The 14,063-nt window shown below is 52.4% G+C and overlaps 4 protein-coding genes across 4 annotated transcripts; 2 read left to right on the top strand and 2 right to left on the bottom strand.

Annotated features, from left to right (window-relative positions):
- Positions 1 to 1,432: 1,432 nt before the first annotated feature.
- Positions 1,433 to 2,440, top strand: CTAM01_04637 (short-chain dehydrogenase; the record flags this gene model as incomplete). Its single annotated transcript, XM_060520667.1, has 3 exons — positions 1,433 to 1,460; positions 1,520 to 1,955; positions 2,011 to 2,440. 3 exons carry the CDS (start codon positions 1,433 to 1,435, stop codon positions 2,438 to 2,440), a joined length of 894 nt encoding a protein of 297 aa, XP_060384621.1.
- A 2,566-nt stretch (positions 2,441 to 5,006) lies between these two features.
- CTAM01_04636 (uncharacterized protein) lies at positions 5,007 to 6,805 on the top strand (the record flags this gene model as incomplete). The annotated part of the gene is made up of 2 exons (XM_060520666.1): positions 5,007 to 5,312; positions 5,378 to 6,805. The coding sequence occupies 2 exons, from the start codon at positions 5,007 to 5,009 to the stop codon at positions 6,803 to 6,805; spliced, it is 1,734 nt and encodes a 577-aa protein (XP_060384620.1).
- A 973-nt stretch (positions 6,806 to 7,778) lies between these two features.
- On the bottom strand, positions 7,779 to 9,748 carry CTAM01_04635 (amino acid permease; the record flags this gene model as incomplete). The annotated part of the gene is made up of 3 exons (XM_060520665.1): positions 7,779 to 8,841; positions 8,898 to 9,107; positions 9,183 to 9,748. 3 exons carry the CDS (start codon positions 9,746 to 9,748, stop codon positions 7,779 to 7,781), a joined length of 1,839 nt encoding a protein of 612 aa, XP_060384619.1.
- A 1,719-nt stretch (positions 9,749 to 11,467) lies between these two features.
- Positions 11,468 to 13,735, bottom strand: CTAM01_04634 (glycosyl hydrolase family 47; the record flags this gene model as incomplete). Its single annotated transcript, XM_060520664.1, has 3 exons — positions 11,468 to 11,671; positions 11,727 to 13,066; positions 13,144 to 13,735. 3 exons carry the CDS (start codon positions 13,733 to 13,735, stop codon positions 11,468 to 11,470), a joined length of 2,136 nt encoding a protein of 711 aa, XP_060384618.1.
- Between the last annotated feature and the right edge of the window lie 328 nt (positions 13,736 to 14,063).

Here is a 14,063-nt window from a genome sequence, read left to right as displayed (position 1 = left end):
AAATCCTTAGGCTAAATGATATGTCACTTCTCAACAACGGCTTTTGTGGCCCGTTGTCTCCAACAACGACAACAGCTGGGTCCGTGAATGTGAGAGAATTGGCGCTTTTGGCGACTGGGCTCCTTTCTCCTCTCTGCGGGCTTTGGCTGTCGAACGCCATTCTCTCGGGAGAGGCTTGCCTACTACGCGCGCCACTTGAAGCAGTTGGCGGGCTCTAAGCTTCACTGTCTCACTCGCTGAAGACAGCTGTCGATTCATGATTAACAGCCACTTGATGATCAATTCGATGGACCAGTGGACTATCCGACAACTCTTAATTTGCAAGTGGCAATGGGGATAACGTCTCAAATCTTAAAGGCGCCCGTCAGCATTCGAGGTCCGGCCTACAACACAGACGATCCGATGACCGGTTGACCGGGTCCCATGACAGCAAACATCAAAGACCTCAGGGCTCAGCCGTGGCGTGTTTGCTTGTCTTTCTGTGCCGCATGTCAATTACACACTCAAGATTAAAACCTCTGTGTCCCGAGGTTGGCCCGTCAGGAAAAAGAAAGTGAACGGTGAGTGGTCAGATTATGACGTGGTTTGCATGAGCGGGGGCTGGGCCCCTATATTCCGAAGAGGGAGGGGAAACACCGGCAAAGTCAACGATAAGGAGCTGTATTAAGGATCCATAACTACGGCTGGGAGAGCATGATCATGTCGGTGCACAGGGCCCTCCGTACGGGAGGTATTCTGCTCTCGGCTCACTCCGTGTCGGGCCCGGGTGCGGGGTACGTTGTGAGGACGGAATGGCAATGGGGTGGGGTCTCAAGCTTCGGGGACGCATAGGCCCTCCCGCCGACACGATGGCCGAATGTCTCCCATCATGAGATGACCACGTCATTGCTAAGGCTGATATCATGATCCAGTATGCTAGATGCGCCGTGGTGACTGCCTCAGTATCCAAATTGAGACAGATGGAGATCATGCCGGACGAATTGTCCCGCTCTTGAGTTACCTCAGCAAAGCTCAACCGAATGTGCAAGCGGACGGTTGTCTCCGGGCTCCCATGCAATGAATCGAATTGTTGAGTGCGATCAGAAAATACAGAGCCGCAAAGCTCCTACTCTCGGAAATTCAACCAATTATTTGCGCATTCATGTGAGGGAAGGAAATAGCGCCTGAGCCTAGACCGCACAATGTTTCTGTAATTGCAGTCACCATGACGTCGTTGATGAGGTATGTGGGTAACCGTTCTACCTATGCACCTACCTCCTTCTAGTTACTATACTTGTCTTGACGACACAATGGATAGTAGATTCCTGGCTGTCTTTGCTTCGGTCGTTATAATTCTTTCACTCAGAAGTCTCGTCCTTCCTTGACATCCCAAACATTGCTCATCCATCTACACCTCTGTGCATCCACAGGCTCAGTAATCGCCCACACCACAATGACAGACAAATCCCAGTTCGAGGAAGGTATGTTACTTATGTCATGATACTGCGCAACGGAGAGAAAGCTCACAACTCGTTACCAGGTTACAAGGTGCCGGTCACAGACCAGAGCTTCCCCGGCAAGGAGGGAAAGCTGCCCGTCACCCCTCTTTTCGACAGAGTCCCAACTGCAGATGGCGGCTCCAAGCTGTATCAAGCTGCAGGAAAGCTTGAAGGCCTGAAAGCCGTCATTACTGGTGGTGACTCTGGCATCGGCCGCGCCACAGCAATTCTCTTTGCCATGGAGGGCGCCGATTCGCTCATTGCGTATCTCCCTGACGAGGAGGAGGATGCTCAGGAAACCAAGAAGCGTGTCGAGTCCTACGGTCGCAAATGCCACCTCATCGCAACTGATATCACTGATGCCGCCAACTGCCAAAAGATTGTCGACGCTGCGCTGAAGAAGCTCGGCGGCATCGACATCCTCTTCAACAATGCCGCATACCAGATGATGGTCGAGAATATCAAGGACTTGAAGGAGTAAGTTGTATAAGCCGGCTCGCTGCTTTTTCCCGCGTACTAACAGACATTGCAGGGACCAGTGGATTCACACTTTCAACACCAATATCCACCCCATTTTCTACCTTTCTAAATACGCCTTACCTCATATGAAGAAGGGCGCAACCATTATCAACAACGCCAGCATCAACGCTTATATCGGCCGTCCTGATCTCTTGGATTACACCTCCACTAAGGGCGCCATCATCTCCTTCACTCGTGGGTTGAGCAATCAATACTGCGACAAGGGCATTCGCGTCAACGCGATTGCACCCGGCCCGGTCTGGACTCCATTGATCCCCGCGACCATGAATGAAAAGGCTCAAAAGGAGTTCACAAGTCCCATTGGACGCCCGTCGCAGCCTTCAGAGATTGCGACGTGTGTGGTTTTCCTGGCTTCCACCGACAGTGCAAGCATCACCGGACAGACGATCCACTGCAACGGCGGTGTCATTGTCAACGGCTAAAGAGGGAAGCGAGACATTTTGTGCTACATAGATACCGTACGCTCGGTACAGGTCCTGGTTTCTTAGACAGGGTGCTAAACATCAAGGTCTAGAGAACAAGTCAATAATTCTATGATCACAACTATTCACTGTGTGAGAATAGAAGAGAACCGTGGCCACCTCCATATTCTATTCTGATTCCAAGGGAAATCCAAAGAGCCTCAACTGCGGCGACCATTGAGCATGTGTTAGCAATTATCTTTTGCGGTAACCACATCCATCTGCTGAGAGACCGATTCGGCCGACGGCAAGGTCCCAGGCGGGAACGCTACCCACAAGAGATTGAATAGCGTGGATGAAACATGGGGACTGGGATGAAAAGAGACCAACCACAGGTCGCTAATCGTCCACCAATAGGAGGGGCGAGGGGCAGATGAGAAGCGCGTCGTGCTGCGTGCATGACCTGCATTTCTAGTGTGCTTCTGTTGCATGTCGGTCGATATTAGTACGTATTTGCGCTGGATTGACAAGTCTGTCCTCATTGGACGGAGGCAGACCGAATCCTGCCTAGATCATATAAACATTCAAACCCCTTTATCTCTGAGTACCTTGTTATCGAAGAAAGTTAATTCTTTCTAAGTCACAAGTACAAGAATATAGTTTTAATAAAATAGTATAGTACTTACTTAGTACTTAAATTAAGATACTTTTTTAAACTTATTATAAAAAAAAGATAACTATATTACTAACTACTTACTATTAAGGTCTATAAGTAGCGCTATAGTTTTAATTGCTATAGTTTTAACTGTAATAACTTTGCCCGTAATAAACGAAAAGTCTAGTTATAAGTCCCTTAAAAACCTCTTATTAAGAGCTATAAGAGCCTCTAAGTTAAGTTAAAATGCTTACTAAGATATTAATAACTAAACTAACCCTATAATAACAACTTTAATAAAAGACTTAAAAAAAAACGCTAAAATTCTTACTGTTATTAAGTACGATTTATAAAGTATAATAACGTAGCTATAAAGTATTATTAATATATCTTATATTAAAAAGGGTATTATTAATATTAATGAGATAAATAGGGCCGTATTAATATAGTACCTCGGCTTCCTCTTATAGCTCGAGGATAATTACTTTAAATAGTATTAGAAATTTATTAAAAAGCTTTTTTAAGTACTCCGGTATATTTACTACTATCTCTATAATAATAAAACTCCTAGCGCTTATATATAAGAGTAAGTTATTTACCTCTAGATAATAATACTAGCTTATTAATAAGCTATTAAAACTATAATTTTAATAATTCCTTAACGAGGGAGAGGGTAGAATAGAGGAAAAGATAGGAGACTTATAAAAAGGGTTAAGGTTAAATAGTACGGAATTCGAGGGCAGGGTAGCGTCTATATATACTGCGGTAATCCTTTAGTAATACAAAACGATGGAGTTAAACAGTGAAACCCCTTTATCTCGCTTTCATTATCAACAGGATGTTGATGTTTTGGAAAAGCTACTTTGGCGGGGAAACGTGAACCGACCGAGCCGATCATAGGCGATGGTTAGCTGTCCACGTGCGATTGGCGTACGGATACCTAGGGCTGGTCCAACGAGGTTCCCGCGCTATGTTTACCTTGGTCGCAAGACAGGCCGTTAACACGCGCATGCAGATCATTGGATTCTCCTGCGCATCAGTACCTACACGTATCGTGGTTGAGCCGCAGGCCGTGACTTGGTTTCTGTTCTGTTACATGACACGTCGAAGCTTGCTGGGTTCTATCTCTGAGGGCGAACTGCTCGGGCCTTGACGTCGTTCCCGCAGGCGGGCCAGAGTCATGTTGCGGTATCCTACCGTACTGCAAAATAGGCAGCGGGACGCAATGCAAACAAAGATCTCTGGGAAACTCTATTACTGCGTCGTGGTAATGGAGCGGGCCGCTGCTAAGGAAAGACAGAACGACGATGAGCATAACAAGGCAGATAATCTTGTACTCTGCTACGCCAGGAAGCAAGGTCCCCTTTGTCTAGGATCTCTTTCCTGGACAGGCGAACGGCCAATGGCACGCCAAGGCTGAGTCTGGGGGTGCTCGGCCCCCAAGAGCAGAGGTAATCTCTACCTTCTCTTGTCACGTCGCTACGCCCTCATTCCCAGGAAAGGCTGAGCTTTAGCAAGTACTGGGAACTTTGTCTCCAGATGTGACCAGAAGCGGCCCCTCCTCCAAAGAAGACGTGTCGCGCTTTCCCCTTCCCTCCTGCTTCCCTGTCGCAGGCCCATCCCTTCATTTTCCCTCTCCCCCTTCCAGAACAACTCATCTGGTCTGCTTGTTTTGGGCTGAGCCACCCACACATTCTCCGTCTGTTGTTTTCCTTCTTTTTCTCTCTTCTGCAACAAGAGCTTCGCCAGTCCTCTTCATGTCATTGTCTCTCTGGCCCTGCTGAGCTTTCTTCTTGCAACTGCTTGAACCCCTCGAGCCGTGCACAAACAACAGCTCCAACGAGCCCACTCCACCAATACCAAGTAAACAAACCGTCATTTTCGCATCGCATTCCCGTCGCATTCCTCACGTTCGAATACCCAAAGGCTACCATGGCCGCCGCAACGTACAAGCAGTTCTTGACTGCTCCCAACTCGTCGCTGCTCGCGCCCAACGCGATGCTCTACTACATTACCACCACTACCACTTACAATGGTCCTACCGATATCATTAAGCACCTCAACACTTTGCGCAACCAGGTGAAGAAGAAGAAGGAGGAGATCCTGGACATCGTCGAGGGCCGCGATGCTATCGCTGCAGAGGTTGACACTACCCTGGAGTTTGTCACTAGCGGCGGCGCATACCTGCCTGGTCTCGACGACAACTTCCTGTCTGACCGGACTGTCTACCTTCCGATTGTTTGTGCTGCCCCGCGTTCCTTACTTTGTAGCTTGAACTTGGCTAACCGCTCCGTTGTCAACAGATGCACGTCGTGAACTTCGATAGCGAGGGCAGGATCACCCAGATTCGCCAATCTTGGGACCAGGGCGCCCTTCTCAAGCAGTGCGATATCATTGGAAAGTCGGGCCGCAACTGGCCCATCCGGGATAGCACGGAGCAAATCAAGTTGATCACCAAGGGCTTGAAGGCCAACGGCAAGGTCGATGCCCCGGCTCCCGACTTCAACGAGTTGACCCACCGATCGCGAGGCAGCTCAACCAATGTGCTGCGAGACCCCCATGCTTCTCTGTCTCTGTTTGCGCCCAGGGAGGAGCAGGAAGAAGAGGCACCCCGAGCTGTTGTGTCACCTTATGCGGGTACTCGACCTCAGCAACGGTCCTTCAACGATATCCTTGGCCCCCAGCATGAGGAACCTAGCTCCCCCAGCGCCGGACGTGAGCGCGATGAGTCTCCAAGCAAGTTTGGCGCTCCCAAGGCTGGAGCCGGAAAGAACTTCCAGCCCAGTCGCTTGTTCGACGCCGATGAGCACGCAGATGTGCCCGACAGCCCCGAGCAGAAGTCTCCCGAGAAGTTCTACAGACCCAACCCCAAGAAGTTCCAGCACTTTGACTTCGCCGATGGCTCAGACCCGCAAGATACTCCCAAGCCTGCCGAGGGTCGTCCCAAGGCTAGCAAGCACGACAGCAGTTGGTCTTTCGACGATTTCACGACGCCGCAAAAGATTAAGCCCGGGAAGACACTGCGCACTCAAGACGTCCGCCACTGGGACACCGATGTGAACAACTCGGCGATTAAGGAGACCCCTGTCGCCCGGCAGCAACAGGTCAAGGGACGCCGCGACGCCGAGGCGCACTTTGATTTCGAGGATGATGGTCCGCAAAAGACACCGCGTCCCGCGGGCCGACCCAAGGGCACTGCGCACAACACTGGCCTTCACCTGTATGAGAACAACCTGTACAGCGAAGACGGCAAGCCCCTTCCTGGAACCGACTCTGACCGCGCATTGGGTAACATTACAAACCTCAACCATCGTCACAAGGACTTTGACCCCCATTTCGCCATGACAGATGATTCGCCGAGCCAGTCAGGCCAGCAGGGGCGACCCGCAGTCAGCGACTCCCGCAAGAAGGTGGTGAGCAACATGGACTCCCACTGGGATTCATATGACGAGTCTCCCGCCGCTCAGAAGGAGAACAAGCCCCAGGTGCCCTCAAAGGGCAAGGGCGGTATTCACATCGCTGGAGACGGCATGGGCTCGAAGAAGGTCAAAGAGGAGAAGGAGGGCGACTCGAAGGGCATTCACATCGCCGGAGACGGCATGGGTGGCAAGAAGGGCACCAACCGCAACTGGCTCTACGGAGATGACGACCTCGAGGACATTCCCAAGGCCGTTCCTCCCAAAGGTGGCTCTGGCTTGACCTCGGCCCAGAAGAGCTTTTGGGACTTCTAAGCGCGACGGACGGACACCCTGGCATTCCTCGAAGGATGAAGTCAGCGCCACTGGCCCGGTGTCTTGTCTGTTCTTGTTCCGATTAAATGTATTGTGCCACGCTGCCCATGATTCACGGGAGCGTTTTGTTGCTGCCAGTGTGCTGTTCCTTTCCCGGTTAGTCATCCTTCCACCATGCTGTCGCGTGATGGAGTGGTTCTCGGACTACGGGAAGTAGGATATCTGGCTAAGAATACCTGGATGTAAAATTGCTGTACCACCCATGAGAGAGAGGAGAGAAAGGCAGAGAGGTGAAGATAGAGGAGACGTTTTGAAGTAGGGACGAGCGGAGGGCGAGGAAGACGGTTCAAAATAGGTTCCTCTACCGCTTGTATTGTTGTACAGACATAGCCCATGATATCCAACAGACCGAACACATTTCTACCTACTCGGTTTCTTGGCAAACAACACTACTGGGAAGGATTGATACGATGCTGGTAGAACTGACGCGCTGACTGTAAAATCACGGCACCTGAACCTTGTGAAGAGTAGCCGACTACTGTCACTGTGAAGAACGGGTATTAAATGATGTTACAGTTGCCTTTTCTCACAATGGCTATACAGTGGATGTCACGATTTAGGCACTGCCCGTGAGGATCCATGATGCAGACAGGAACTGTGTGTTGTGTCATACCCATTCTAACAGAAGCCACTCTTTCTGGTGATGATCTTTGGTCATCCAAATAGGGCGGATATCTCCAATCACCTGGGCATAGAGTATACCACGGCATCAACATAAACGGTTAGAAAAAAAGTGTAAAGTACCAAGATCAGCCCCCCCGCAGGATGTCCATACGCCACGCTGTTTATACCCCTCGCTTCCATATCCAGAAAACATCAAAAAAGTAAAAAAAAAAAAAAAAAAGAGGTTCTTCAACCGCTTCTGTACGTCGATAATAGCAGCAGCCTCCCCCAAAACGCACGAGTTGCTGCTTCAACACAAAAACTTGTACACGCGCTTCCACCTAGGCCACGACCGCCTCTCCTCCTGCTCCTGGGCAACCAGGATACCGAGGTTAAAGTCTCTTCGGCCCGTAGTGACGTCCATGTCCTCGATACGGATAAAGACGGTCCGGAAGTAAAACTTGTGCGCGACGTACATGATGGCCACGATGGGGAACGCGGCGTACCGCAAAAAGAAATTCTTCGCGACGGACTCGGCGTCCCAAGTCTCCCAGCCGACGGGGAAAGCACCGACCCAGAACTGGGCGATGAGCACGAGGACGTTCATGATGAGGCCGCACCACGAGCCGACGATGCCGACCTGGGAGCGGAAAGCGAGCTCGTGCAGGCCGTGGCCTTTACGGGCCCAGGCGTGGCGGAAGCGGATGTGGCAGAGGCAGATGGAAGCCCAGGTGAAGATGGATGACAGGCCCGAGATGGCGAGGAGCCAGTCGAGGACCTGGTCCTGCTGCTTCAAGTCGGCGAGGTAGGCGAGGAGACCGACGGCAGACGCGACGCCGATGGCCGTCAGAGGGCGACCTTTACGGTCGACGTACGAGAGGAAACGCGGGGCCTGGTGCTGGTCCGCCAGCGCGGCGAGGGTTCGAGAGGAACCGAAGACGGCAGAGTTACCGACGGAAAGGACGGCGATGAGGATGACGGCGTTCATGACGGAGGGCAGAATATCAATCTGGGCGTTCTCGATGGCAATGACAAAGGGGGAAGCGGTCGCATCGGCGGAGGAGGAAGCACCGAGGAGACGGGCCTCGTCGTAGGGCACAAGAAGCCCAATTAGAGTAAGGGCCACGACGTAAAATAGGGTAATGCGCCAGAACACCTGCTTGATGGCGGTTGGGAGGGATTTGCGAGGGTTCGCCGCTTCGGCCGCTGCCAGACCGACCAGCTCAGTACCGGCGAAAGCAAAGGCAGCGGTGACAAAGACGCTACAGAGGCCTTTGAAGCCATTGTGGAATGCCCCCGGTGTTTGCCAGAAGCGACCGCCAATATAGCCCGAGTCTGGAGTCCCGCCGCAGTTGAGAACGATCCCTAGTAAGCTGCGTGGTGATCAGAATTAGACCCCTGTAGCAACGGAGAGAAGACGGAAACTTACATGAAGCCAATCACCGCAATGATCTTGATAATTGAGAATATGAACTCGGCTTCGCCATACCCTTTAATACCAAAGAGATTGATAGCGACGATACCAATAAGGAAGATGGTGACAAAGTAAGCCTTGGTTATGCCCTCTTGCCAGTACGTTATTGTGATTGCAGCCGCAATGATTTCGAGAGGTAGTACAATAAGCCATTGCAGTGCATAGCTGTAGTATTTCGTCAGCGGTCTCTTCTCTCCATGGCGCTCACGAATGATGCGCGCAGGTGCTGCGCATACTCACTTCCAACCCATGGCAAAACCCCACGATGGGTCCAGAAATCGCGTGGAGTATGCCGAGAACGAACCCGCAACGGGGAAAGCAACAGCCAACTCCCCCAAAGCCTGACAAGTGCAGTATAACATTGCGCCCACGAGCGAAAAGGCAATCAGTAATGACGCCGGCCCGCCCACCTCGAGCGCCTGTCCAGAAGCCACGAACAGTCCCGTGCCGATGGAACCACCAATGGCAATCATCTGCAAATGCCGGCCCTTGAGCTTTCGCGAGAGGAGGGAGTGCGAGGTCTGTAGGTTGGCGAGTCGGATATCGTAGTAGTGCACGCCGTTCAGCACCCTCTCGTGGCCGGGCTCGAGGTCCAGAGATGAGTTGCTCTTTGGCCTGTGGATGCTGCCATCGGACATTTGCGAGGGCGCGCGCCTGAAGCTCTCGAGCACGCGGCTCAAGACACCCGGCGCGGGGCTCGGGTCGTAGATGGGTTCCCGCCGCATGCTATAGCTGCTCCCGAGGGTGAGGGAGTCTTCCTTGATCTTGATCGCACTGAGTTCCACGTCCTCGTTGTACGGCGCCATCCCCGTTTCCGTAGCGTGTCGGTATGTAAATGGTAGATATCAAGACTAGTGGGGGTCGTTGTCGCCGTCTACACCGCTCGTCACAGGTGATACTGTTGAGTCTGGCTCTGTGTCTGGCCGTTTGTTCGAATTGTTATCGTGTATATCGGTCGATCGTGAGATATGGCGTTCGTATGTCGGGTCGCTCGTTCGGTGAGACTTGGCGCGCTTTAGGCATCGGTCACCTCCGTCGAGAATCGCATGCCTGTTGCCGAGGGTATCTGGATGCGTAGAAGCAGGGTCTGACGCCGATAAGATGCCTGCAGATCGTCTCGAAGTATTGGCGTAATCGTCGGTAGAGAGCGTGGAGAGTTCGCGGATTAAGGAAACCGGTCGGCCTCGAAGTCTATGCCGCACACCAGGAGAAGGACAACGTTTCCGTGTACAGTCGTTGCGACGAAAAGCGACGGACTACCGCCACCTAAAGGGGTTGGGTGACTGAGCGTGTGTGGTGAGGCTTATCATGCTGGGCCGACCAGCGCAGTTGCCGCATTGGCGTTGAAAGGTGACAGGATGGGATGGCTTGCTGGTCTAATCTGGTGACAAGGATACCCCCCCGACTGACAGACATGAGTTCCAAGTCGCCTTTTTCGGTCCTTCAGAACGTCGGCGACAGGATGAACTGGCTCGGCTTAAGGGTGCGACACTGGCGCCGACGAATGAGGGGAGAGGTGGTCATGGCTGGGCCAGGCTCGAATCCTTCACTTGTCCCTTGGCAATGGGCAGTTGCACTTGGAAATGGAATTGTCAGTGTGCCTGCCCCCCAACTTTGCCCCCCCCCCCCCCCCAAAGTCGCCCTAAACAGAGATGAATCCACTTCCGCTATCTCTCCCTCTTGCCCGTCCGTGCCTCTCACTCCGTCTCTCTCGCTTACCCAATGCCCACTGTTGCAACCGGTACGGGCCTGTGCTTGTCTGGGGTTCTTTAATGGAGACTAAATGGAGGCAGCATGACTGGGAGCCATAGATCGTCCAACTAGGAAGCTGGATGGCTCCACAGGGGAGACCGTTTCCCTGGTCGCATCGTGGGTTACCGTCTACTATGTAGGGATATTTGCTCAAGTCAATATTCGCCCACAGTCGTCCGTTCCCCTCTCCAAGACTCAAGAATAATGATGACACACCTGCTGAGCGCCGAAGCAAAACTCCCAATTGACTTTGTTCAATATGCAGGTGTCATGCCCTGCTTGCAGTCTGTTCGCAACTCTGTTTGCAGCTTCGCCTCAGACCTAATGTTTGACAGGCGCACAGATTGAGGCAGGTTGTCATCCCACGCCCCACATGCATCGAGGCACATACCTCCGATACCTAGGGTGCTTAGGTAGAATACAGAGTGCATTATCCCTTATCTCAGAACCGTATGTGCGGCGGCGTCAAGTCCTCACAAGTGAACAGGGAGTTGTGGAAGTATGTCTTTGTATTCAGCGATTACTGCCATGAATAGCTGTAAAGCATTGCAATTCTGGCAGTGCAGAAAGGACGTCAAAAAGCAGTGGTAGCAAGACCATTGAGAGATACATTAGCCCATGTTTGAGCAGTATTTTTACAACAGCTAAATCATCATCCCATACAACGCCAGACTGTGTCGTTTGAATACGATGCCTCCAACGACAAAGACATGCTACTTTATATAAACATGCTCTCCCTGACTTCCATCACAGGTGAGCCTACATCAATGATATCATGCTTGTTCCTTTTGCTCCTCCTTTTTCTCTACAATCAGCTTTCCGTTGGCGTCTCTTGGCTTGCGCTGCCAGCCTGTGCTGAAGAGCTTGCCCATATCGAACCGGGGGAGCGGGTGCGCTTCCGTGTTGAAGACGACCTTGTCCATGGGCAACAAATCATCCGGTGAGAACAGGAGGTAGAAATACTTGAGCGTCTCGGCCTAGTCACACCGTGTTAGTTACCATGGCTTAGCAGTCTATTAGAGTCCCACTTACCATCCAGAAACTTTCCAGGTTGTCACGCGTAACTGGGGGAATCGTGTTGGCGTCGCTCAAACTCGTAAAGCCTCCACCATCCTCGACCGAGGTGTAGTTGACAAACGACTTGAACATCTCCCAGCCCCATTCACGGTACTTGATGTCGCCAGTGATTCTCCACATGTAAAAGACACTCTCAATCGTCTCTGGTCGTTGGAGATTGTGGACATCCTGAGAGTGTACCTCAAAGTCCTGTCGCCACTTGGCATGCGGATCCGGATCAAAGTCCTTGGGTGGGTGATGCGAGGCCGAGGGAGATGCAGGTGGGTTGTCGATGTTGAAATAGGTGATCTCGGCGGCAAGCCCTGTCGCCATCCACTTGTACATGCCCCAACACGTCTGCATGAGCTCGCGGGCCAGCTTCATGTCCTCGTCCTTCTTCTTGTTCCATGTGGGTAATTTCCTGGCCTCTGCCTCGGGAATGCCTCCAGTCGCTCCCAAAGCAATGGTGCCGGGCATGAAGCAAACAAGGTGGTCCATCTTTGGAGACAGTTCGTGATTCAGACCAGAGGGGCGCTCTCCGAGAACAGTGAATCCAGAGGGTTTGCTGTAGGTTATCAGGTGCTTGCGGACTCCTGCTAGGGCTTCGTCCCACATCTCCAGGTAGACGGGCTCCTGCTTGTTCGTCTGCAGATACTGCTTGATCAGGTACTCATAGTACGAGTCTCCGCGGGAGCCCAGGCGAATGTTGTCTCCCCTGAACTCTCCCGTCGTGGCGTAGAGGTAGATGGGGACAAGTCCATCCTGAGCACCGTTATCGTCAACCACCTTCATGACCCGCTCGACCTTGTCCCAGAAGTCCTTTTCGCCGGTCAGCTTGGCTAGGTACTTAAACTCGAGCTGCAGTGTCGTCGTCTCTGCGGTCGAAGAGGCGCCGCCGTCAGCGTGGGATACGATGCCCTTGTAGGTGGCCAGGTTGACGCTGGCGTAGGGAACTCCTGACGGCGAGTCAAAGGCGCTCATCAGACGATCGGCCAGATCTTTTGCTTTTTCCAGGTATAAGTCCTCACCAGGCGCGCCTGGGTCGTCGTCTTTGATCGCGGCCAGCTCGGGGAACTCGGTGGACAGGTAATGCGCAGAGAGAAGGCCACCCATCATTCTGATGGTTGTCTCGAATGTGTTGACGTCTTGGTCTTGATCCCACGTCAAGTCGTTGGCAAGCCATTGCCTCGCATGGCTCAGGCGTGATGTCAAGTTCATCAACATCATGGTGTCGAGCGAATCGATGATAATCCAACCAAGACCCTTGGGTGCCATCTGTCGTCCGGTCTTCGCAATGGGGTGGTACTCGTCGTATCCTATGAACAAATTCGGCTATTAGTTTCCGAGCTCCATATGAACGAACACAATGTTACTAGCAAGTTCAAAGTCTTACCCCAGGCATAGCGTTCGTAGGCATCCCAGCTGAGCTCAAAGGCCTCAACTACTCTCTCCCGTCTCTTGAGCCAGTCCACCTTCTTGCCCGTGGGCTCTGTCGCACCAAGCCAGCCAGTCCATGTCGTTGCCGATTCGCGGGCCTTGGAGCCCTCTGAGAAGAAGCCAAAGAACCAGAGGCCTGTTACGAAGCAGAGGAGGGTGACGAGGATGGAGCGCTTCCGCCGCCAGAGAGGCCGAAACCTCCGGCTTGCGTGGTGGGCATAGGGCTTGTCCTTGTACATGGGAAGCTGGCCCTTGGTACCAAGAAGGTCTTCTACCCGCCCCTGCACACCGTGGAAGATACCAGAGTTGCCTCCACGGTAGGATCGGCTGCTGTTGGCAGAGGCACCCCAATATCTGTCCTCGAGTTGTCGCTGGGGATTGCTGAAGGAGGGAACGTTCTTTGGGACATTGAAAGACATGTCGTTCAGCGCAGTGGCTCCGGCTTCGACTGCTTTTTCTTTGATGTTATGGGCAGCTCGGGCGGCCGTGATTTTGAAAACGCTAAGGGCGGAGTTCTGATGTAGATTGAAAGGGTCGCGAACATTCATATTACGCCCTCAGCATTGTCGCAGTGTGGATCCGGCGGTTTCGAGCAAACGACGTGGGACGGGACGAACAGGTCGCAAACCTCGGGGGTCAACAACCTTGGAGGGAAAAGACTGTGAAGGAGGCTTGCAAAGACTGGTGCTCTGGCTCAAACCCCAGCAGCTTTGAGGAATGACAGTTGTACTGTGACGGCGTGGGATATAGGAAAAATAACAAGAGAGACAAGAGCAACCAGCAACTGAGACTACCTAAGGAATCTCGATGATGTGGACTTTCTGACCCAGCTGGAGCGGGCCAGTGAGTGACACCTCTCGGTCGCGCAAAGGTGTC

Source organism: Colletotrichum tamarilloi (assembly GCF_030869305.1).
Source record: "Colletotrichum tamarilloi strain Tom-12 chromosome Unknown Scaffold_11.1, whole genome shotgun sequence".
NCBI classification, from domain to species: Eukaryota; Fungi; Ascomycota; class Sordariomycetes; order Glomerellales; family Glomerellaceae; genus Colletotrichum; species Colletotrichum tamarilloi.
Note: the sequence above shows the minus strand (reverse complement) of the source record. Positions and strands in the feature narration are given on the sequence as shown.